The sequence below is a fragment of the Bidens hawaiensis genome, unplaced genomic scaffold (genome assembly GCF_021521415.1).
Source record: "Bidens hawaiensis isolate Kalapana, Puna unplaced genomic scaffold, B.hawaiensis_p1.1 tig00019962_1, whole genome shotgun sequence".
NCBI lineage: Eukaryota > Viridiplantae > Streptophyta > Magnoliopsida > Asterales > Asteraceae > Bidens > Bidens hawaiensis.
The window spans coordinates 209,287-232,532 of record NW_027493037.1 but is presented as its reverse complement, the minus strand read 5'-3'; the positions used below and the strand labels follow the sequence as shown (position 1 = coordinate 232,532).

Here is a 23,246-nt window from a genome sequence, read left to right as displayed (position 1 = left end):
TTTTTCTCTAGATAAAAAATTATGTAACACCCTTTAAACTAACCCATAATACTGAATTCTCCATTTCCCACCATAACACCGAATTATCCCTTTCCCACCATAATACTGAATTCACCCTTTCTCACTATAATACCGAATTCACCATTTCCCACTAACCTTTACCACAAGTAGTTGGGTATAAAGGACTTATCCTTTTGGCTTTTTAATCCCATAAAAATACACACTGTATTCACTCTAAAAAAGTATCCAATGGAAACTAAAAAAGACATAATATTTCGATCAAAGTTGCCTGATATATACATACCAAAACACCTGCCGCTACACTCCTACTGCTTCGAAAACATTTCTGACGTCATCAACCAGCCGTGTTTAATCAACGGCGAAACCGGTCAAGTGTACACTTACGCTGATGTCGAGCTCACGTCACGAAAAGTTGCTTCCTCACTTCACAAGCACGGTATCAACAAAGGTGACGTCATCATGATTATACTCCCGAACTCACCAGAATTTGTGTATTCCTTCATCGGAGCTTCATACCTCGGTGCCATCTCAACAGCAGCGAATCCTAATTTCACTGCGGCTGAAATAATCAAGCAGGCGAAAGCGTCAGAAGCTAAAATCATCATCACCCACTCCACACACGTCTCCAAAGTGGAAGCGTTTGCGTTAGAGAATTCAATAAAGGTAAAGCTAAGCTCGTAGTTTCTAGCTCAGATTCTGACTTAGTGACATTCAGTCATAATTCAGCACAAATGGCGATCCTGCAAATTGTAAAAAAAAAAAATAATAATAATAAAATTTTTTAAAATTTAGAATCGTTGTAAAACTTTTAAAAATATTTCGGGGCACCGAGGTGATCGTGCAAGGAACCATCGCCCTCCCATTGAAATGGCTCAGTACGCATGCAATATGTAACTGAAGGGTTATATCCCTACTCATATTTACATAATATTACCTTCTAACAGTTACTAATATGTTAGGTAATATGCATTGATTCAGCTCCAGAAGGATGCTTGAACTACTCCGAGTTAACTTCCGGTGATGAGACTAAATTACCAGAAGTTGAGATCTCGAGTGATGATGTCGTAGTACTCCTGTACTCTTCCGGTACCACGGGAGTACCGAAGGGAGTGATGTTGACTCACAAGGGGCTCGTGACAAACATTGCGCAACAAGTGGATGGAGAGAATCCGAATATATGGATTCACAACAGGGATGTGTTGATGTGTGTGTTACCGTTGTTTCATATCTATGCGTTGAGTTCAATTTTATTATGTGGATTACGCGTGGGTGCAGCAATTTTAGTCATGCAGAAATTCGATATTATGTTGGTTTTGGAGCTGGCCGAGAAGTATAAAGTGACAATCGGTCAATTTGTGCCGCCGATCTTGTTAGCGATCGCAAATAATGAAGAAGTCGTGGATAAGTATGATTTATCATCCATGAGGATGGTGATGTCTGGCGCGGCGCCATTAGGGAAGGAGCTTGAAGATGCTGTTAGAATCAAGTTTCCGAATGCAAAACTCGGACAGGTATGAATATGGCAGTAGTACTTTACATGTACCGAAATAACGATACTAAATTCCTAGAAAAAGTGTGCCGAATACAATGCTGAATTTATCGGTACGGTACTCGATACCAAATGCATCCTATATGAGTTCCATGTAATTACTCTCTCACACATTAACACATTTTTAAACACATAGTAGGTGGATATGCTTACACGTATTTTGTAATTCACACAAACAATTTAACTAAAATTTGACTCCAATATAGAAATATTGGATACTCAGAATATAGAAAGTATAGTTGTTCGTGTCTGATCTTGGACTTAATTGGATCGATTAACATAAAAAATATCAATATTTTTATGGTAACTCACAACAAGTCTTTCAATATTATTAAAACAAAAACCATACTTTACAATTATCCTAGACCAACTATTTATAATAGAAAAACAATATTAATCATAATCAAACATATATAAAATAATACGTTATTTCTAACTTTAATTATCTCCTAACAATACAATATTTAATTTAAACCCTAATCTTTTTCTTCTAGTTCTTTATTCGATTCACCCCTCTGACTTCTCGGTTGTTCCTACTTAACCTCATTCATGTGTTAAATCATTATTATATCCTTCATCTGACGGTTATAATACCGAGTATGAAATTGAGATAGTTACAATGTCCGATCAAATTTCGTATGTGTACAAATGGTTGGTATAATTGACCGTCTGAAGTTCGAATGTAACCTCATGCTTAACTTGATGGTTAAACTGTCTAGTTGAGTTTATAATATCAAGCACTGGCTGTCTCACCTTTTCTTTTTCATACTTTACAACAACACTATAATAATAGCATTTTTTGATAAAGATTTATTACTTTTATATAACTTGTAATTATGAAAAGATCAAAAAGGTAAATTAATGTTACACAATTATTGTATTTCCATCCTAACGAGTTACAATACATAATATTGTTTGGCCCATTGTTGTTTAAAACAATAAAGGCACGTAATCAAGTTAACTAGCGCCAAACACTTTTGTAATATATATGTATATTACTTGAATATACAAGTCGTTAGTCAATGGTACATTATTTGAAATTGATGGGTAGGTATTAACTATAAGGTTGACTGTTCACATGAATGATAATGACAGGCTTACGGTATGACGGAGGCCGGACCGGTTGTAGCCATGTGTTTAGCCTTTGCTAAGGAACCTTATGAGATCAAGTCTGGAGCAAGTGGCATCGTGGTCCGTAACGCTGAGCTGAAGATTATCAACCCTGAGTCAGGCGTGTCCCTCCCAAGGAACCAACAAGGCGAGATTTGTATTCGTGGTGATCAAATCATGAAAGGTATGCCAGTTTAATGAAAGTTAGTTAAAAAAACAACCACCTAAGTTTATTATTTGTCTATTGATTATTTGTATGTAAACGACATATTATGAATTGATTGACGGCTACATATTGAGATATATCAATTGTGTCCTATGATGATTATTTATGATTAAATTTTCAAGTTAAAAAATTCTTTATAGGTTATTACTATAGTGATCCGGAAGCCACAAAGGCAACAATAGACTTGAATGGGTGGCTACACACGCGCGATATAGGGTGGATTGACGACGATGATGAGCTATTCATAATGGATCGGCTCAAGGAGTTGATTAACTACAAAGGATTCCAAGTAGCACCTGCTGAGCTTGAAGCGTTATTACTAACTCATACCGATATTTCAGACGTTGCTGTGGTCCCGTAAGTCCATTCTTCTCAGATATATTGTTATATATGTAGAATTGAATTAAATTTTTTTTTTTAATAAATTGTATTAAAAATTAAGGGCTATGACATCGAACAACCAAATATTTAGGCTAGCACTTCGTTTAGTGTGTATGTGTATACACACCATATGCACGACACGAGCTAGTTAGGTAATTTAGGCATTTAGAAAACGTACAAATAGAGCTAGTTCACACGGGCTATTGTTGTATGCATGTGCTATTCAGGAGTCATTATTGTTGAGTATAATTTACCAAAGAAAACATTGTTATTATATTACATATTCACATTACTTAGCCTAAAAATATAGAATAAACTTAATGAAAATGTATCAACATTTACATGAGCAATTGTTGTATGTGTACTTCTATATGATGTTTGATGAGGTTTTACTATTTCTTAATAATAGGCATTTGCAACTTAGAACATGATTTTGACTTGAATGTTGACCGTAGACTATCTGTTTATCTCAGTATGGTAAATGAAGCAGCTGAAGAGGTTCCGATTGCTTTTGTGGTGAAAATCAATGGCTCAGGTGTAACAGAGGATGACATCAAGCAATTCGTATCCAAACAGGTAATTGTAGCAGATTCACATAAATCCCGAGTAATTACTATAGAGTATATATTCAAAACTAAATACAAGTATAGCCAGAACCAATTTAAGCTAAAACGTATCTTATAATTTGTTATACCTATTGCTTTAACCATAATATAAAAGAAGGTTATGTAACCGTCTGTTCTTTTTCTGTCGCTATGCATTGTAAGTGATACTTATTAATCTTTATGCAGTTCTTTCTTATGTGTGTGTATATATTGGCTTATATATAACAGAGACTGATTATGATTTATTACATTGTAGGTGGTATTCTATAAGAGAATAGACCGCGTGTTCTTTATCGACACAATTCCAAAATCACTGTCAGGAAAAATTCTTCGCAAGGAGTTGAGGGCGAAGCTTGCAGCTGGTGTTCCAAATTAATTTTCTTTACATACATCATAAAAGTTTAATTTCTGAATAATGATTTTTTGCCGACGATGGGTAAAAAACCATAATGTTGTTTGTATTTTGACTCTTCTTTGATCATTGCTGCCTTTAAATAGGTTGAGGCAAGCATTGTGCATTGCCTATTTAGTATTCAACTAATAATTTCGATCTTTGTTAATTGTTTAACAAACTTTCACCATATAAGAGTGGACGAAACACAACCAGGATAGGTGATGTTATATTCGGTACCAATGGGAATATGGCCCTGCCTTTACTTGGTATCAAGAAGCATGATCTTGATCGGCATGTTTGTTTAGACGATCCCAAACCTCAAATGGTCATATGATCGTTCGAATATATTCATTGTTAAAAAAATAAATTAATTTGAAACCAAACTATATATACTGTTTAAAATTTTGTTTTTCTCCCACAAATCTAAATTTTTTTCTCTCTCAATATTTCAACCCATGGTTTATTTAATTGAACCAATGTTTTTCATTCGAGAATAAAATTAGACATGGCTACAAAAATCATAAAAATGAAAACAGGTACCGGTTTCGATAATACCGATACTAAAACAGATATTGTTCAGTTAGAATCGGTTGGGTTCCGTCACAATGCTGATACAATATTTCACTCGTGAAGCTTTGTTTTCAACAAAACTTATGCTGAAATGTAGAGAATTAATACTATTTATTTTTCAATATTTAAATATTCTATCTTTTTAATTCGTTACCATTTATATAATAATAATAATTATTATTATTATTATAATTATTATTATTATTATAATTAATTATGCTAGTGAAAATGAATTTCACGTTTCTTTAATAAGAAATTAGGTAGGTATGATTTTTATCTTTTCATGATTCCGACAATTGTTTCATTGTATATATGTTATTATTTTTCAATCTTTAAATATCCATCTTTTTAATTCCTTACCTTTTATATTATTATTATTATTATTATAAATGCCATGTTTTTATGGTCATAAATGTGAATTCCTCTTTCAGCAAAGAAAATACTATAGTCATTAACAAGGATGTCATTGAGTTATAAGGTATAGGCAAGTAAGAGGTTTTATAAATTGTCGGTTCCTTCTGGAAGGGATTGGTGTTATCCCTCGAGCATCAAACTAATGATGAACAGTCGAAATCTGGTCTAAGATATATACACATCTGGGCTATGAAGGGGCACCATTGACATTTGAAAAAAAATCTTTTTTTATTTTATTTTACACAGATAAAAAAAACTTACTAAAATGAGGATATATTAAAAAAAATACTTGAACAAATGAAAAGTAAAAACCACCAACCAACCAAGCATGCAGCGGCTAATTAAGCTGGCGACGTAATTACCTCCGTGGACGCACAAAATGCCCTCCGATCTGATCAAAAGATCTCAGACCGGCTTCCGAAACGACGCCGGATTAGCATCCTACAAACCAACCCTAAAATCTCTTAATCCCACCGTTGTTCACACGTCCGCATTATCCGGTGTAGACACATGCATCAGATGTGAAGCAAAGCTTCTGCGAGGATCACACTCACTCATTTGCGTATACTGTGGCCAATGTCAGGCTAATCACCTACCTCCCAAACCTATTCTTTTCAATTCCACCACTGCCTATTGTTGGCTGCTTGAATCATTGGAATTGAATGCTTTGGTAATTAGTGTTTTTACCCCCTAATTTATTCGAAATTTGCTTATTGTTATTGTATCAGTTTTTTTTTGTATTGGAGTTAATTATACTGAAGGAGCTTAGGGTTATGGTTTTACAACTTTTTTTTTTCGGTCTACTGTTTTACTTATTGTAATGCGATTATTATTATTATACATGCAGATTGTGTTTGAGGGTTGTTAGGGTTTGATTTTGGTTTTAGAACTTTTCTTCTCCTTTCAATAAAAATTCCGTGAAATCGCTAGGCACTAATCGGGCAGTAGAGTAGGGACTATCAATTAATCGGGATTACTAGGGATTAATCAGATTGGAATTTAGTTGTAGTTTTTCAACTATACGTGTTTATACTAAATTTTATATAAACAAATTTCGATTTTGACTGATCTTGCCGAAATAGCAATTAATCGGCAACTAGTCGGTTGGGTACTAACTATTGCTTAATCAAGGATTAATCGGCGCCTAGTCGGGATTTTTACAACCATGATTGTAATCTGATTATAATCGTTGGCTGCTACGATCATTGGATTTAAATGTTTTGTTAGTGTTTTTAGCTCAAATTTTGTCGAAGAGTTGTTCATTATTACATCGAATTTGTATCCTAGAGTATTCAAAATACACTGAAGGAGTTTAGGGTTATGGTTTGTGAACTTTTTCTCCCCTTTTACTGATTCTAATATGATTATCTTACGTGCAAATTTGGGAACTAAGGTTTGATTCTGGTTTTAGAACTTTATTTTTTCTTTCACTGGCTGTAATTTGACTACCATACATGCAGACTTGGGGACTAGGGATTGATTCTAGTTTTGAAGTGTATGATGATGCATTGATTTTGCTAATTTGTGATTTGGTTATGTTCTGAACTAAAGTTTATGTTACTCTCAGGAAAGAATTGGATGCTTCTTTGAAGAAGATACAAGGAACAACGGAGGGACTCCGGTGGACGAAGCAATAACACTGGATGAGCATTTAGATGTGAAGATTACATGGCGGGATGAGGTCGAGAGTTTCGAGTCTGGTTTGGTCAACGAGACCTTTGACGTTATCAGTTTTTTGAATCTTGCTAGAGTTGAGAACTTTGACATGGATTTTGGAGGAGGTAGTGGTTCTGATCTGTCTGAAGAGCAGTCGGTTAGTAGCAAAATTGATGAAATTGATGCATTCATAGATCAAGATAATCTTGGTCCATTTCAGAATGATGCGCCTCTTGAGGATGATGTAATATCTTCTGGAGGTGATGAAGAAGATCAGTTTGTGAGTTCCTCAAAACATAATGAGGATAATACATCCAATTTGAGCAGGGGTTCTTTGTCAGGAGACGAGGCAGAGTTACCGTCTGTGATTTCTAAGATGCAGGATGAGGATTTTGAAGCTAATGACATATCCTCTGATATGAGAGAGAATTTTCCATCTGCACATGATGTAGAAGTTCAGTCTACTGAGGATTCTAAAACTAATTTGAGCAAGGATTCTTTCTCGGGTGATGAGGTTTTGAAGTCTGGGATGCAAAATGAAGATTTTGCAACTGCTGTATCCCCTGATTTGAGACGGGACTCTTCATCTGAAGATGATGTAACATTTCAAAAGTTGAATTCGGGTACAGAAAATGAGGATTCTAAAATTGATTTTAGCAGGGATTCTTTGTCTGGGGATGAGGGGCTTAAAATTGCTGTTGTATCCTCTTATTTGAGAGGCAATTCTTCGTCTGAAGAAGATGCAAAACTTCAAATTTTGAAGTCAAGTACACAAAATAAGGGTTTTAAAACCAATGCTGATTTGAGCAAGGATTCTTCGTCTGAACATGAGGATCTTAATTTTAGGATACAAAATGTAAAAACTGCCGTTGTATCCTCTGATTTAAGAGGTGATTCTTCATCTGAAGATGATGCAAAAGTTCAGATTTTGAATTCAAGTACACAAAATGAAGATGCTAAAATTGATTTGAGCAGAGATTCTTCGTCAGGAGATGAGAATTTTAATTCTAGGATGGAAAATGAGAAAACTGCTATTGTATCCTCTAATTTGAAAGGTGATTCTTCATCCAACGATAATTCAAAGGTTCAAATTTTAAATTCAAGTACACAAAATGAGCATTCTAAAACTATTGCTGATTTGACAGGTGATTCTTCATCCGAAGATGATTTAAAAGTTCAAGTTCTGAATACAAGTACACACAACGAGGATTCTAAAACTAATGCTGATTTGAAAGGTGACTCTTCATCCTAAGATGATTCAAATGTTCAAATTTTGAATTCAAATACACAAAATGAACTTTTAAAACTATTGCTGATTTGACAGGTGATTCTTCATCCGAAGATGATTTAAAAGTTCAAGTTCTGAATACAAGTACACACAACAAGGATTCTAAAACTAATGCTGATTTGAAAGGTGATTCTTCATCCTAAGATGATTCAAAGGTTCAAATTTTGGATTCAAATATATAAAATGAGCATTCTAAAACTATTGTTGATTTGACAGGTGATTCTTCATCCGAAGATGATTTAAAAGTTCAAGTTTTGATGACGACTACACACAACAAGGATTCTAAAGGTAATGCTGATTTGAGAGGTGATTCTTCTTCTGAAGATGATGCAAAAGTTCCAGTTCTGAATTTGAGTACACAAGACGCGGATTCTAAAACTGATTTGAATATAGATTCTTCATCTGTAGATGAAGACTTAAAGCCTAGGATGCAAAATGAGGATTCTAAAAATACTGTTGTTTCCTCTGATTTGAGAGGCAGTTCTTCATCTGAAGATGATTCAAAAGCTCAAATTTTGAGTCCGAGCAAACAAAATGAAGATTCTTACACTCATTTGAGAAGGGATTCTTTGTCTGAAGATGAGGATCTTAATTCTAAGATACAAAATGAGAAAACTGCTGTTGTATCTTCTAATTTGAGAGGTGATTCTTCATCCGAAGATGATGCAAAAGTTCAAGTTTTGAATTTTAGTACGCAAGATGTGGATTCTAAAACTGATTTGAGCCAAGATTCTTTGTCTGAAGATGAGGATTTCAAGTACAGGATGCAAAATGAGGATTCTAAAACTGCTGTTGTCTCCTCTGATTTGAGAGGCGATTCTTCATCTGAAGATGATGCAAAAGTTCAAATTTTAAATTCTGGTACACAAAATGAGGATTCTAAAACTAATGCTGATTTGAGAGGTGATTCTTCCTCTGAAGATGAAGCAAAAGTTCAAATTCTGGATTTTAAAACAAATCCTCATTTGAGCAGGGATTCGTCTTCTGGGGATGATGCAGAAGTTCAGTCTTTGAAATTTAAAACTCAGCATGATGGCACTATAACTGTTGATGTATCCCCTCATCCAAGAAGCCATTCTTCATCCGAAGATGATGCTAAAGTTCAAAATTTAAATTCGGGTACACAAAATCAGGATTCTAAAACTAATGCTGATATGAGCAGGGATTCGTCTTCTGGGGATGATAAAGAAATCGAGTCTTTGAAATTTAGGACTCGGGATGATGACTCTAAAATTGTTGATGGAGCCTCTGATTTGAGAGGCGATACATCATCCGAGGATGATGAAAAAGTTCAAATTTTGAGTTCGAATACACAAAATGAGGATTCTAAAACTGATTTGAACATAGATTCTTTGTCTGGAGATAAGGACAAGTCTAGGATGGAAAATGAGGATCTTAAAACTGGTGTTGTATCCTCTGATATGAGAGGCGGCTCTTCATCCGAAGATGATGATGCAAAAGTTCTAATCAAGAATTCGGGTACACAAAATGAGGTATTTAAACCTATTGCTGATTTGAGCAGGGATTCGTCTTCTGGGGATGACACAGAAATCCAGTCTTCAAATTTTAATGCTCAGACTGATGGCACTGTTGCTGCATCCTCTGATTTGAGAGGCCATTCTTCATCTGAAGATGAAGAAGAAATTCAATCTGTCAGGATTCATGACGAGTCACCTAAAGTTACTGCTAGCAGGGATTCATCATCTGGTGATGATGCAGATATTACATCTGCGAATTTTAGGTTACATGATCAAGATTCTAAATCTATTGCAAGAGCTTCTCATTCAAGTAGTGATGGTTCATCTAAGCATAATGCTGAAATCCAGCCTGAGAGTTCCAGGATACAGACTGGTCATTCTAAAACTACTATCGCCACATCTTCTGATTTGAGAAGAGATTCATCTTCTGATGATGAAACAGAAACAAAGAGCACGGATTCTAAAACTGCTGATCTTTCTTATGAGGATTCATCTAGATATGATGCAACAGATTTGGGCAGGGATTCATCATCTGGTGATGAGCCAAATAGGCAGTCTGTGAATTTTAGGTTACATGATCAAGATTCTAAATCTATTGCAAGAGCCGCTGATTCAAGTAGTGATGATTCATCTAAGCATAATGCAGAACTCCAGCCTGTGAGTTCCAGGATACAGACCGAACATTCTAAACCTACTATCACCACATCTTCTGATTTGAGAAGAGATTCGTCTTCTGATGACGAAACAGAAACAAAGAGCACGAATTCTAAAACTGCTGATCTTCCTTTTGAGGATTCACCTAGACATGATGCAGAAGTTGTCATATCCTCAGATTTGGGCAGGAATTCATCATCTGGTGATGAGCTAGATAGGCAGTCTGTGAATTTGAGGACTCACGATACGGTTAATAAATCATCTAATAATGCAGAAAGTCAATCTTTCAGGGGACAAGATGATGACTTTAAAGCTGCTGCTGATGCCATGCCCTCAGATTTGTTTAGGGATTCTTCGTATGGAGATGATGCAGAAATTCAATCTGTTAACAGAATGCAGAATGCTGACTCTAAATCAGTTGACTCTTTTGTAGGATCTGAATCCAATCTCTCTGCCCACATTGATATGGTTCCTGAGCATATTGAAGACTTAAATGACGAAACTCATGATGATTAACCGTGGACCAGTTTGACTTATCTGCTAAATCTGAATGATGCATCTGTGGTTGACGTTGATAGATTTTGGTTTAGAGATGTTATCTTTTAGATATTAACTTCCAACACCGCAGTGTCTCATGGATGAGGAATTAGATTTTGAAAATGTAAATAGTTCATCTTCACAAGTTTATTGTAGATTGGGTTGAAAATGCCAGCTGTTAATTAGGAATCAGAATCTGATTCTTTTTTTCTGGATTGTATTCATATATGATGGTTATTGCTCAAACAGTGAATAACATGTTTGATTAGTATCCACAGCAATCAGGTAGGTGTTGATATTATTTTTGCTCACTCTGAAAGTTGATAAGTCCAGAGTCGCTTGTTAGAGTATTTTGAGAAATTGAGTGCTTTTATATCAGAAACAGTTGATGATCAAATAGTATATTGAATTCACTTGTGTGGAAATATATCAAACAACCCTGCAATATTTGTACTCAAATATGAGGCCCGCTTTATTATCGAGTTAAAATTTATATGTAACTGTTTTGAAATATGGATTCTGGTTAAAACTGTAGCTGCAAAAGTCTCTGTTGCAATTCGAAAGCCATTATAATGCCTGCAATTTAAAAGCTCAAAAACCAGACCACTTTGCAGGTGCTGATTAACATTAAGACCAAATGAAGTGGCTTGTCATGTTTGGTGAAGGAACTTGCAATATGCCAAGTATGAAGAATGTGCAAATGACATGATTTTGCATTGGGCTTTTTTTTAATATATATAACAAGTCAACGACGTGTGGAATCCATGTCATAATATTCTATGGCAGCATACCTGTGCAATCACACTGATAACTCCAAGCATTATAAGTTTTAAGTAAGTTTTTCTTTTTATTTTGAACTTCTTATAAAAGTAGGTAGGTAGTTAGTTATTTTGTAACCGGTTCTGTTGGTACCAGTTAAGCTAGGTCTCTAAATAGGTGACTGTATAACATTTGAGAGTTTGATGAAATACAATACAAAATTCAAATATTATTTTCCTTTCTTTTGCTTTAACTTCATAATGGCTGCTACTGATGATATACATATTTAAATTGCTACTGGAATTTTTTCTTGGACGATGGAGCAACACAAAATGCTTTTGTTGAATTTGTTCCTTTCTGCAATATGTTTTCTGAGCATTAGCTGTAGCACCGATGGTTTGTGAAAACTTCTGTTGATTCAAGATTCAACTGTGAAACACTGAAACATTAAAACAGAACTTGATCTTGATTTGAACGAAGATTTGGTGTGACGGCTTTGATGATCAATTCGTTTTGTTTGCTTATTCTGAGTAACTGACCTGATAAAATTAATTAAGCATCTTGGATTCAATATCCAGAAATTAAATTTAAAATGCATTAGGTAGTCGACTCAATATTTTTTTATCGTGTACAAACGAGAAAAAAAATGAATGAAAAGTTTAAAAAAGAGGATTTTTTTTGTGGTTTGACCAAAATTTAAAAGCTCATGTGGCTTGAAAAACATCCATATTGTAACAATCATTATTGCTTAAATATGAGGGATTTTTTTTTCTTTTCTTAAAAAATTAATTAAGACGAGGAGCTCTGCTCACTAGAACACTACAGAATCTTGAAATTTTGGGTCTGGTCCGGTTATATAATAAAGACACAAGTATTCACTCGAACTTGGTTAAACAATTATGAGGCTAGCATCACTTTCATTACACTTGAGTTCGGTTATAGCAGTTGGAACTTTATTACAATTCGACAATTATATTCCTACTTGAAACAATTACACATTAAACCTCCTATGATAATTTCCTAGCATAATGCTTCTGTAATGGCCTGTGTTGTAAAGAGTGAACATAGTTGCTGTCGGATTTGATATGGACTACACATTGGAAGAGTACAAACACGGCACTTTTAAATCCATTGCATAGTCTATGCATCTTATGTGTGGACTGTTCTGTAGCTTTTTGCTCCAAGGCCTGCACTTGTGGTTCTTTAGATTATATTTGATGCAGATATCACACCAAAAAAATAATACAAAAATAAAACATTAACAAGAAGGTTTAACTTATCGATAAATAAATATAAAGGAATGAGATATACCATTTATGAACAGCTTTATTTCCGAGGTCACCGATTCCAACAAATGGTTCTTATCTAAGAAAGATTTGAGGGAAGATCTGACATCTGTGTACAACAATTCAAGAAGACAATAATAAAACACAAGACAAAACAACAAAACTAGTCCTTAATGTTTACACGTTTTTTCAATGGTTGCCCTTTCGCAAACTTAATGACAGAAAACATCATTTTTGTTTAAAACCTATATCACCTTACGTCCTTTTAGCGTAACCCAGTTAACTTTTCTCGTTAAATCCGATCATGTGAAAGGCACATGGGGATAGTTTTGTACATTTACATATTTATTTAATAATTAAAAATAAAAGAAATAATATTCCATATATATTTAAAAAAAGATAAATATTCTATATATATAGGGTTAGGTTAGAAGAACAAACCCACTTGAGTTGTGAAAACTCTAGTAACTCATTCTCAACCATATGTTTTTAATTAAAGATTAAATCTTTTGGCCCACAATTAAAGTTAATAAAAAATGTAAAAGTTTATTTACATTTTCTCTCTCCTGAAAATATATATATAAATTACTAAAAAATATAAAAAAAATAGCAAAACATTTTTTTTTATGTTTTCGATGTTTTGTATTAAATGTAACATATATTACACGTAACAAAAAAATGATGTTACATGGGGTTTTCTCATCTCAAGAGGGTTTTCAAACTATACTTCTCATATATATATATATATATATATATATATATATATATATATATATATATATATATATCTTAAACTCACTCTCTCTCACACTTCTTTCTCTCTCTCTCTGACCACCACCAGGTCTACCGCCACCACAGCATCCGGCAACCACCCATACCACCGGACCACCACCTCAAAATCCATAAATCAAAAGGTTTTGGATGAAAATGGTTCGGTTTAAAGATCTGGTTCAAGAACAAAATTAGAGTTTCTGGTTTACAAATCCGAATCAAGTGGGTAAACATCCAGGTAAGAGATATCATATGATGGAAACTTGATTTCAAATCACAAAGGCCCTAACATTCAATCTCTATCTCTATTCTCTCTCTACTCTATCTGCAACCTCCATAACCATGGCCGGATTGATGAAACTGGCCGCTGGAAAACACACACCTCTACCATTGCGGCCTGATTAGATCCGAAAAACGAGCCGAAAAATCCAGCCCCAGAAACCTATCAACCATTTTCTGGTGTTATGGTCAAAACCCACAAGCAAAGATCCAACTCATGTATGGATTCACCTCATTTGGTTTTGTTGGGGAGTTTTGGTGTTTTGTGGCTGTCGATCTGATGGATCTGAAACAAGGTTTAATGTTGCCGGTCAAACTCAGATCTCTCGTCGGTCAAATCCTTTGCACTAATTTAAAACAAGGCGCTGGTAATTTAGACCCGATTTTCAAAATTCCAGATCTGAAACAGGTTGGGTGCTGCCATCAGAAAGGAAGGGGGTGGCGAAGATGGTGGTGGCTGCCGGAGTGGTGTGGGGTTGGCCATGGATGAAGTGTAACAGGGAGAGAGAGAGAGAGAGGAGAGAGAGAGTTTATACGATTTTTTATAAATATATTTTAGTTCTAATGATCAAATAAGTGGCAAAATTACTAAACTACCCTCATGTGTCTTGCACATGACCAGATTTAACGAGAAAAATTAACGGCTTTAGTGTCTTAGGACGTAACGTGATATGGTTTTTTTAAGCATAAATGATGTTTTCTGTCATTAAGTTTGCGAAAGGACAACCATTGAAAAAACGTAAAAACATAAAGGACGAGTTTTGCTATTTTGTCATTATTATTAATGGTCAAGATATTCTGCAGAGAAGAAAAAAAATAAGAAAGAAATCTATACACTCTAATAAAAAACTACAAGTTTTATCACTTGTCACTCCCATATTAAACCTCATCATTTTTCATAAATTTATAATAGTAAAATATTTACCATTCTTAAAACTTATGCTTCAAAATTTGTTAATTAATTATTTACTTCCTATTTTTTTTCAAATATTTGATATTTATAATAATCTTTTACTTTTGTTTTAAAAACTATTGTACGACGATTGTGTATTAATAGTGTTTAATAGGTTTATTGTTTCTTGTATATCGATTATTTATTAAATATTGTATTTTCAAGAAATACTCGTATAATAGACGGGTCTCAAACTAGTAAGATATATATAAAAAGTAGTGATTACATTGAAACAGAAGGCAAGTGGGCAATAAACTGAGTCACTACCCCTTTTAAATTCCAAAATAAAATGAGAATGATTTGTGACAAAAAAAACCCTAAAAAAATAATACAAAAATAATAAAAAAAATCACAATTTAAAATAAAAAAAGTGATAAAAGAAGTAAAAAAACAAGAATGCCCCCCCCCCCCCCCCCGGTATTCCTCGTTCTAAACAATAATAATAAAAAAAAAAGACGTAATGTTGAGGAGAAAGATTATTGTATTTTTATTTATCATTGTGTTTTTTATTTATTATCATCATTGATTGTGTCCCCTTTTTTTCTTGACATTGTGTCTTCTTTACTTGATATTTTGTTATACTACTTAACATTGTGTTATAATTTGCTTGACATTGTGTTATATTTTACGACCTATTGTGTTTTTAATTATCTATCATTGTGTTTTTTGTTTATTTTCGTAATTGTGTCTTTTTTTCTCAACATTGTGTCTTTTTTCGGGTTTTTTTTAACTCGAAAGACGGATGAAACATTTAGTTTTTTTCATTTTTATTTATATTTTGAGTTATGATTTTTTTATTAATTTTTTTAAAATTTTTAAGGATTTTTTTTGTCTCCTTTTGCATTTTAACTTTTCCCTTATTATTAATATACACTTTAGATTTAAAAGATGAACAAACTTAAAACTGATAAAAAAATAGCAATAGTAATAGTAATAAATAAAATTTAATTGAAAAAAAAAAACACTCGTTTTTCTCAAGTTTAGAAAAATACTCCAGTTTAGCTTATTGTTGCATGAATTTTTTAAATTTCATATATAAACCGTTTAAGAGTAATATAAAATAAAAAAAGAACTCAAAAAACAATTAAACGTGTAGGAAATATCTATTTAATTTATGACTATTTTAGACCACATCAAGATGTCACATCATAAAAGATGCTTTTGAGCTTAACTTTTTAAGCCTTGAAATTAAGAGTTTTGAGTCTGACGAGCTTAAGTGCTTAGCTTTTAATGGTAAACCCACTTACGCCATCAACATCTGCAGCAATTTGTATACCGTTGAATTCATTGATGATGGAAGATATTATGTGATATGTCATCAGGCTGGGCCATAGGGTGGAGCGGAGAGAGCTACGTACAACCCAAGGCTCTTTATATTTTGAGACCTATACAAATTTTCTGTATTTTATTATATAAAAAACAAGCATATGTAAACCACCAAATAGAAGTTAGTTTAACTGGTTGCATCCTCATCAACTAAGAAGTATATGAATCTCTCCTCTTACACCCTTTTATTCTTTTCTTTTTTTTTTCTTACAAACTGGTTACAAGCCCAGTCCCACTAAAACTAGAATTTGATTTTTAACTTCACCACATGCTACTTTATTAAAAAAAAAATTCAAAAAAAAGCTAAATATTATAGAAAAAAGAAACACTATCTCAAGTGACTAGAGCAGCGAGAGACCAAATATACAAAGTTTAAGAAAAAAAACAAAGCAAAATTAATGACACATGATAGACCATTTTATGAGTCATAAGCTTTGTTAATCCCTTTCTTTTAAGACTTTATTATATAAAGAACCTTTTAATTTAAAATTAAAAAATGTTAGGAAAGACTCATCATCCGTTTAAGTATTAATTCTTTAGTACAATGCTTTTGTTTTATTTATTGATAATTTTTCAGGATCCATTTTTTTACTCGCCCTGAGCCCACAAATTCTTAAGGATTCTTGAAGACAGACATGCATATCATATATTGCATACAAGGTCACAACTATCTTTCTATTTCTATGATCAATCATATTTTGGAACAGCTAGTTTTGACCCACACCAAATTTAGTCAAAATAAATTTTGACTCGAACCAAACTTACCATTTTTTAAAAAGCGAGCTCTTACACGTTTAAAATTCAGTCATCTCAACAACAATATAGGTAGTGTCAAAACTAATTAAGAAAATAGCAAATAGGCAATTTTGGTTGAAGCGTTTCATTGAGCAGTTGATGAGCGTCTTCAAACCTTTCATATTACACTTACAGGAACGTGAGCTCGATGGCTGTGGTCGAAATAGTTCTAAGGGTCAATCACTATGGTCAAACGTCTGAAAACAACTACTATGGATATATGAAGGATACCATGGGTTTTAATAAGCATAATTAATAATGCTGATTTTAAATGAGGCCAAGTTATTTTACAAAGAGAAACAAAAATGAGAAATATGAGAAGGATTTCTAGCAAAAAAAAATAATAATAATAACGAAAAATTAATAAAAAAAATCATAACTCAAAATTTAATAAAAAAACAAAAGATGTAAAAACGCAAAAATGTTTCTACCATCTTCCTCGTTCTAAAAAAATGTTGAGGAAAAAAAATTGTGTCTTTCTTTATCATTGTATTTTGTATTTATTTTCGTCATTAATTGTGTATTTTTTTTCTTGACATTGTGTCTTTTTTTCTTGATATTGTGTTATATTACTCAACATTGTGTTATATTTTGTTCGGCATTGTGTTACATTTTGCGACCTATTTTGTCCTTTTTTATTTATCAGTTTGTTGTTTGTTCATTATCGGCATTATGTCTTTTCGTCGTTTTTTTGGGTCGGGAATGACGGGGGAAACATTTTGGTTTTCTTAATTTTTTTTCAGTTTTTATTTATATTTTTAGTTATGATTTTTTTATTAATTTTTTTGAATTACTTTTTGAGGGATTTTTTGTGTGGCCACAAATCCTTCTCACACTTCTCATTTTTATCGTCCTTGGTATTTTAACTTTACCCTGCTAACATAATATATAAAAGGTTAATCAGCTTGATACGCCTTAATAAATATAAAATCACAAAAAGAAATTAAAAATGTAATTAAAATTCTAGACATGAAAAAGTTAAAAGAGTAAAAAATGTGATTTTACGTAATGCAACATTTTAATAATTTTAATAATAGTTGTTGAAGAAGCACATAATCGAACTGGAGAGTCCGAATCTATGTTTTCCCCCAAGTGTGAGTCTACTGATTGTTGATGAGGTCAGATTCCAGCTAACTGCCTACAAAACCGAACATCGTGAGTCTCATCACGGGAAGGACACGATGGGGGCTCTTCCCGTAACCACCCTCTGGTGTGAGAATAAGTACTGTCATGATCGGAAATAAGTACGAATACAAGTAATTTCTTAGAGCGTGTCAGAGTGAATGAATACCTCAAGAAGATGACTCGAGTATTTATAGCCGAAGGTAGAGGGAAGGTGATTGGTGGAGTTGTCGCTATCAAGATATTTCATATCTACCTGAATGGACACGTTTCGAGCGCTTATAGGATGTGACAGTCTGGCCACGTTTGGGGACAATTACCAGGTGTCCAGGTGTCACCTTTCCATTGGCTGATGTCGCTATCAGGGAATGTTGGGAAAATCTTCTAGAAGTAGTTTGTTACAACGGCTCTTCCATATCACGTGATGACCTTGCGCGTGTGGGGTCCTTTGTGTGGCTCGCGGGTTCCTTTCGCGGATGCTCAATGTAATCCGCGAGTTGTGTTTGAGACCCTTGAGGCGTGTCTCTTGATCCGCGGGTAATTTTACTACCCTACATCCATAAGTCCCCCAGCCCATTGTTTCTTCTGTGATGTGATATCGCGGGTGGAATTATGGATTCATTGTTCTATCCCTTGGCGTGGGTTAAGTTTGTTGGTCCGCGTATTTCCTCCATTTCTTTTGGTCTAGGGTTACTGGTTCATCTTATGAGATGTGACGGTTTCAGTCTGAGTCTTGTCAGGGGTGACTTTCGAGATGTTTGCACGCATTTTTAGGCAGCTGATTCAAAATCATTTCGTTTTTGTCATTTCCCGCCTAACGTGTTGTTTCCTTATTGGGCGATGGCTTTGTGGTGAGTTGTTCCCCTCATATCACATTAATTGCGATGGGTATAAAAGGGGGTGATCGTTTCCATTATCAGTCTACTTGCAAAAATTTCTGATAATTATCCATTTTCTTCTTCTGCTTCTTCTCTGTTATAACATAGCTCGCTGTGTGATATTTACCGTTGCTTTAATGGCTGGTGGGAAAAGAGAAGGTCCACAATCTACTATTGAGAATATCCATTTTAACTGGAAAGAGGCAGACTTCCAAGACATCGTCAATTTCTACGGATAACGCCGGAGTGTGGGCCGGAATTCCCTGCTGCCGGTTCGACGGCCAATAATCCCCCGTCGTGGAAAATTGCCCTATATGGGGAGTTTTTTACCACCGGAAATTTCCGATTGCTAATAATGAAGTTTTTTGAGTAACTTCCTTACTACAACTGGGATCCACATATCCTACTTTCGGGCTTATGCGGCTGCGACACTTCTTGTTTTGCTGCCGAACATTGGGTGAAGAGCCTTCTGTGGAGCGTTTTCTTGCCATCTACAAGCTCCAGGTCCGCGGGAGCTTGTTTAGCTGCTCCATTTTGAAGAAGGCAATAGGAACCGAGCCTCTGCGGAGCGCTCATGAGTGGAAAAAAAAATTTTCATGATCAATGCGGACGTTATACCAGACGTTATGGTATACCGTTCCTTGACCCAGAAATTTTCTAGTCTTCCTGTGGCTGGTACCAATAATCAGCCATGGTACGACACCCTGACGCGGACTCCTACTCCGATGGGTCTTATCCCAAAGTCTGCGCTTGTGTTGGTGGGAATGAGCCGCTTGTGGCCGTTCCCGGATGAGATCCCGTACTTCTCTAGGGATGATGGAAGTAAGTTGTCATTTCTTCTCTCTTTCTTCTTCTTCTTTTCTTTTTTAACTTGCTTTTGTTTTAGAGGATAGCACAACTTTTGACGTTCTCATCCCTACGATTTCTGGAAACATGTTCAGGCGCCACTCGAGATTGGGCAACTACCGATTCTTGAGCAGACCAAGGAAAACTTTAGTATTCCTACCCACAGGTGCTTGGAACCAGCGGTTAACGAGGTTGCCGTGGCTCAAGGTGTGTACATTCTGAACCCTCATACTCTTACCATTATGTACTCAGACGGGATGATCATCCTTTCTTCTAGCGAGGATTCGTCTAGTGAAGGATCGTCGTCCCCTGATAATGTAGCTGTTGATTATGCGGGAGTTCTGCGTGCTATTGTAGATCTCACCCGCCACCGTAAAAGGAAGGCAGATACCGCTGTTGTATTAAGCCATGGTGGGAATTATGATGCATATGATCCCGCTGGTGGGGAGGCATCCAAGGCTGTTGAGGAGGCACCCGCTCCCAAGAAGTCCAAGAGAATCCGTCTCCGGGAGCGGATTGTTGAAGGCACTACTGAGGAGCCTGCAGGTAGATGGGTCTCTTTTTTGTTAATTGATTTTTGTTTTATTACCTTAACTGACCATTTTTTAACAAATCTTGGACCAGTGGTATTTGCTGCTGCTCCTCCTCCCCGCCTCAGTCTGACCCGCAGGCTGAGGTTATTGAAGATGCAAGTGCCAACCCTTAGGGGGGTAGTGGCAGAAATGGAGGATGTGTTTCCCAAAGATGCTTCCGAAAACCCTCCTGTTTCTGTTGGTGGGAAGGTAGAGAGTTCTGCTCAAGCCTCTTTCTCAAAACTTCAACAAGAGAGCTCCTCTACCTTCTTTCCCTCATGGAGTCTTGGCAATGACACTATTTTCGGATGTAAGCGCATGCCAAGAATTCTTTGAGCACTGCCTCCCCCCGCTGAGCGTGAACGTAACCATGCTCGCCCCCCTGGAGAATTTGGCACATACCCTTAGCTTTCATCTAGCTAATGTTGTGTCAACCGGACGTGAGATATTTGAGAGATTGGCTACAGGGGAGAGGGATTTACTTCATGCTGCTAAGAGGCTAAAAGAAACCGAGGAAGCTAAGGATGCAGCCCGGGCAGAAGCTCGAGAGAAAGAGGCTGCCCTCCAAACGATTAAAGAGAAAAACTCTAGATTGGAGGACCAGGTCTCTGTACATAATGGCTTCCTCTCCGCCCCAGATGAAGAGATCCGGCGCTTACAGGCCGAGCTCGCGGAGAGGGATGGGCACATCACAACCCTTGAAGCTAATTCTACCCGCCTCTCCGACGAGAATAAAGGTTTGTAGGAGGTGAACAAGTTGCTGACTGTTGAGAGGCATTGGCTTATCAAACATGGCTTCCCTAAGGTAATCTTTACATTCTAGCGTTTTCCTTTCCCTTATTTGTTATATAGCTTGTTAATCCGGAACTTATTTGTCACAGGTCATTGATCATATCAAGGAGGGTCCTGAACGTGGGGATTGCCTCGCGAAGCTCCTCATCAATTCTTCGTGGGCAGGCCGGAAAACCGGTTTTGAAAAGGGCTATGCCATGGCCCGCGAAGGTCGTCCGTCCTCTGATTTCATACTTTTTTATTTAGTTTGTGTTTAAATTTGGTTGGGCTTTAATTGGTGTCGATTTTTAATTTAGTTGGGCTTTAAACAAACAGGGGTAACCTTATATTTTTTTAGGGGTAGCGAAATACGAAAACCGACCAAAACGTATAAAATTTGTACTATCGGCGAAAAGTTGAGGGGTAGCAGAGGCTACCCCTAGTTATATACTAGGTCCGCCACTAGTACAATGCTTTTGTTTTATTTATTGATAATTTTTCAGGATCCATTTTTTTACTCGCCCCGAGCCCACAAATTCTTAAGGATTCTTGAAGACAGACATGCATATCATATATTGCATACAAGGTCACAACTATCTTTCTATTTCTATGATCAATCATATTTTGGAACAGCTAATTTTGACCCACACCAAATTTAGTCAAAATAAATTTTGACTTGAACCAAACTTACCATTTTTTAAAAAGCGAGCTCTTACACGTTTAAAATTCAGTCATCTCAACAACAATATAGGTAGTGTCAAACTAATTAAGAAAATAGGAAATTGGCAATTTTGATTGAAGCATTTCATTGAGAAGTTGATGAGCGTCTTCAAACCTTTCATATTACACTTAAAAGGAATGTGAGCTCGATGGTTGTGGTCGAAATAGTTCAAGGGTCAATCACTATGGTCAAACGTCTGAAAACAACTACTAGGAATATATGAAGGATACCATGGGTTTTAATAAGCATAATTAATAATGTCGATTTTAATTGAGGTCAAGTTATTTTACAAAGAGGAACAAAAATGAGAAGGATTTCTAGTAAAAAAATTAATGAAAACTTAATAAAAAAAATCATAACTCAAAATTTAATAAAAAAAAACAAAAGATGTAAAAACGCAAAAATGTTTCCACCATCTTTCTCGTTCTAAAAAAAAAGAAAAAAACAATGTTGAGGAAAAAAATCATTGTCTTTTTCTTTATCATTGTGCTTTGTGTTCATTTCGTCATTGATTGTGTATTTTTTCCTTGACATTGTGTCTTTTTTTTCTTGATATTGTGTTATATTACTCAACATTGTGTTATATTTTGTTCGGCATTGTGTTAAATTTTGCGACCTATTTTATCTTTTTTTATTTATCAGTTTGTTGTATGTTCATTTTCGGCATTATGTCTTTTCGTCGTTTTTTTTATCGGGAATGACGGGGAAAACATTTTGGTTTTTTTAATTTTTTTCAGTTTTTATTTATATTTTTAGTTATGTTTTTTTTATTAATTTTTTCGAATTACTTTTTGAAGGATTTTTTACGTGGGCACAAATCCTTCTCACACTTCTCACTTTTGTCGTCCTTTGTATTTTAACTTTACCCTGCTAACATAATATATAAAAGGTTAATCAGCTTGATACGCCTTAATAAATATAAAATTACAAAAAGAAATTAAAAATGTAATTAAAATTCTAGACGTGAAAAAGTTAAAAGAATAAAAAATGTGATTTTACGTAATGCAACATTTTAATAATAGTTGTCTTTGAGTTTCAACAATGCCACCATCTCAGTAAAACTTTTCAATCAACTTTGAACTTTCTAAGTGGAAAAGGTTGCCTCGGATATGATAATGCAGCATTTATGCTAAATGAAGTTGTATTATAATTAAATACAACTCGTGAAAAAGTGGTGTTACAACAACAAAGTGGCCTTTCAACATTTTTATTATGTCCGGGCAAAAAAGGACACTAAATTACTCTTCATGACTTTTTTAATATAATATAATATAATATAATATAA

At 34.9% G+C, this 23,246-nt stretch overlaps 1 protein-coding gene across 1 annotated transcript; it reads left to right on the top strand.

Annotated features, from left to right (window-relative positions):
• Positions 1-249: 249 nt before the first annotated feature.
• LOC143559653 (4-coumarate--CoA ligase 2-like) lies at positions 250-4,268 on the top strand. The gene is made up of 6 exons (XM_077048161.1): positions 250-684; positions 981-1,532; positions 2,666-2,864; positions 3,047-3,263; positions 3,761-3,863; positions 4,149-4,268. Exons 1-6 carry the CDS (start codon positions 250-252, stop codon positions 4,266-4,268), a joined length of 1,626 nt encoding a protein of 541 aa, XP_076904276.1.
• Positions 4,269-23,246: the final 18,978 nt, after the last annotated feature.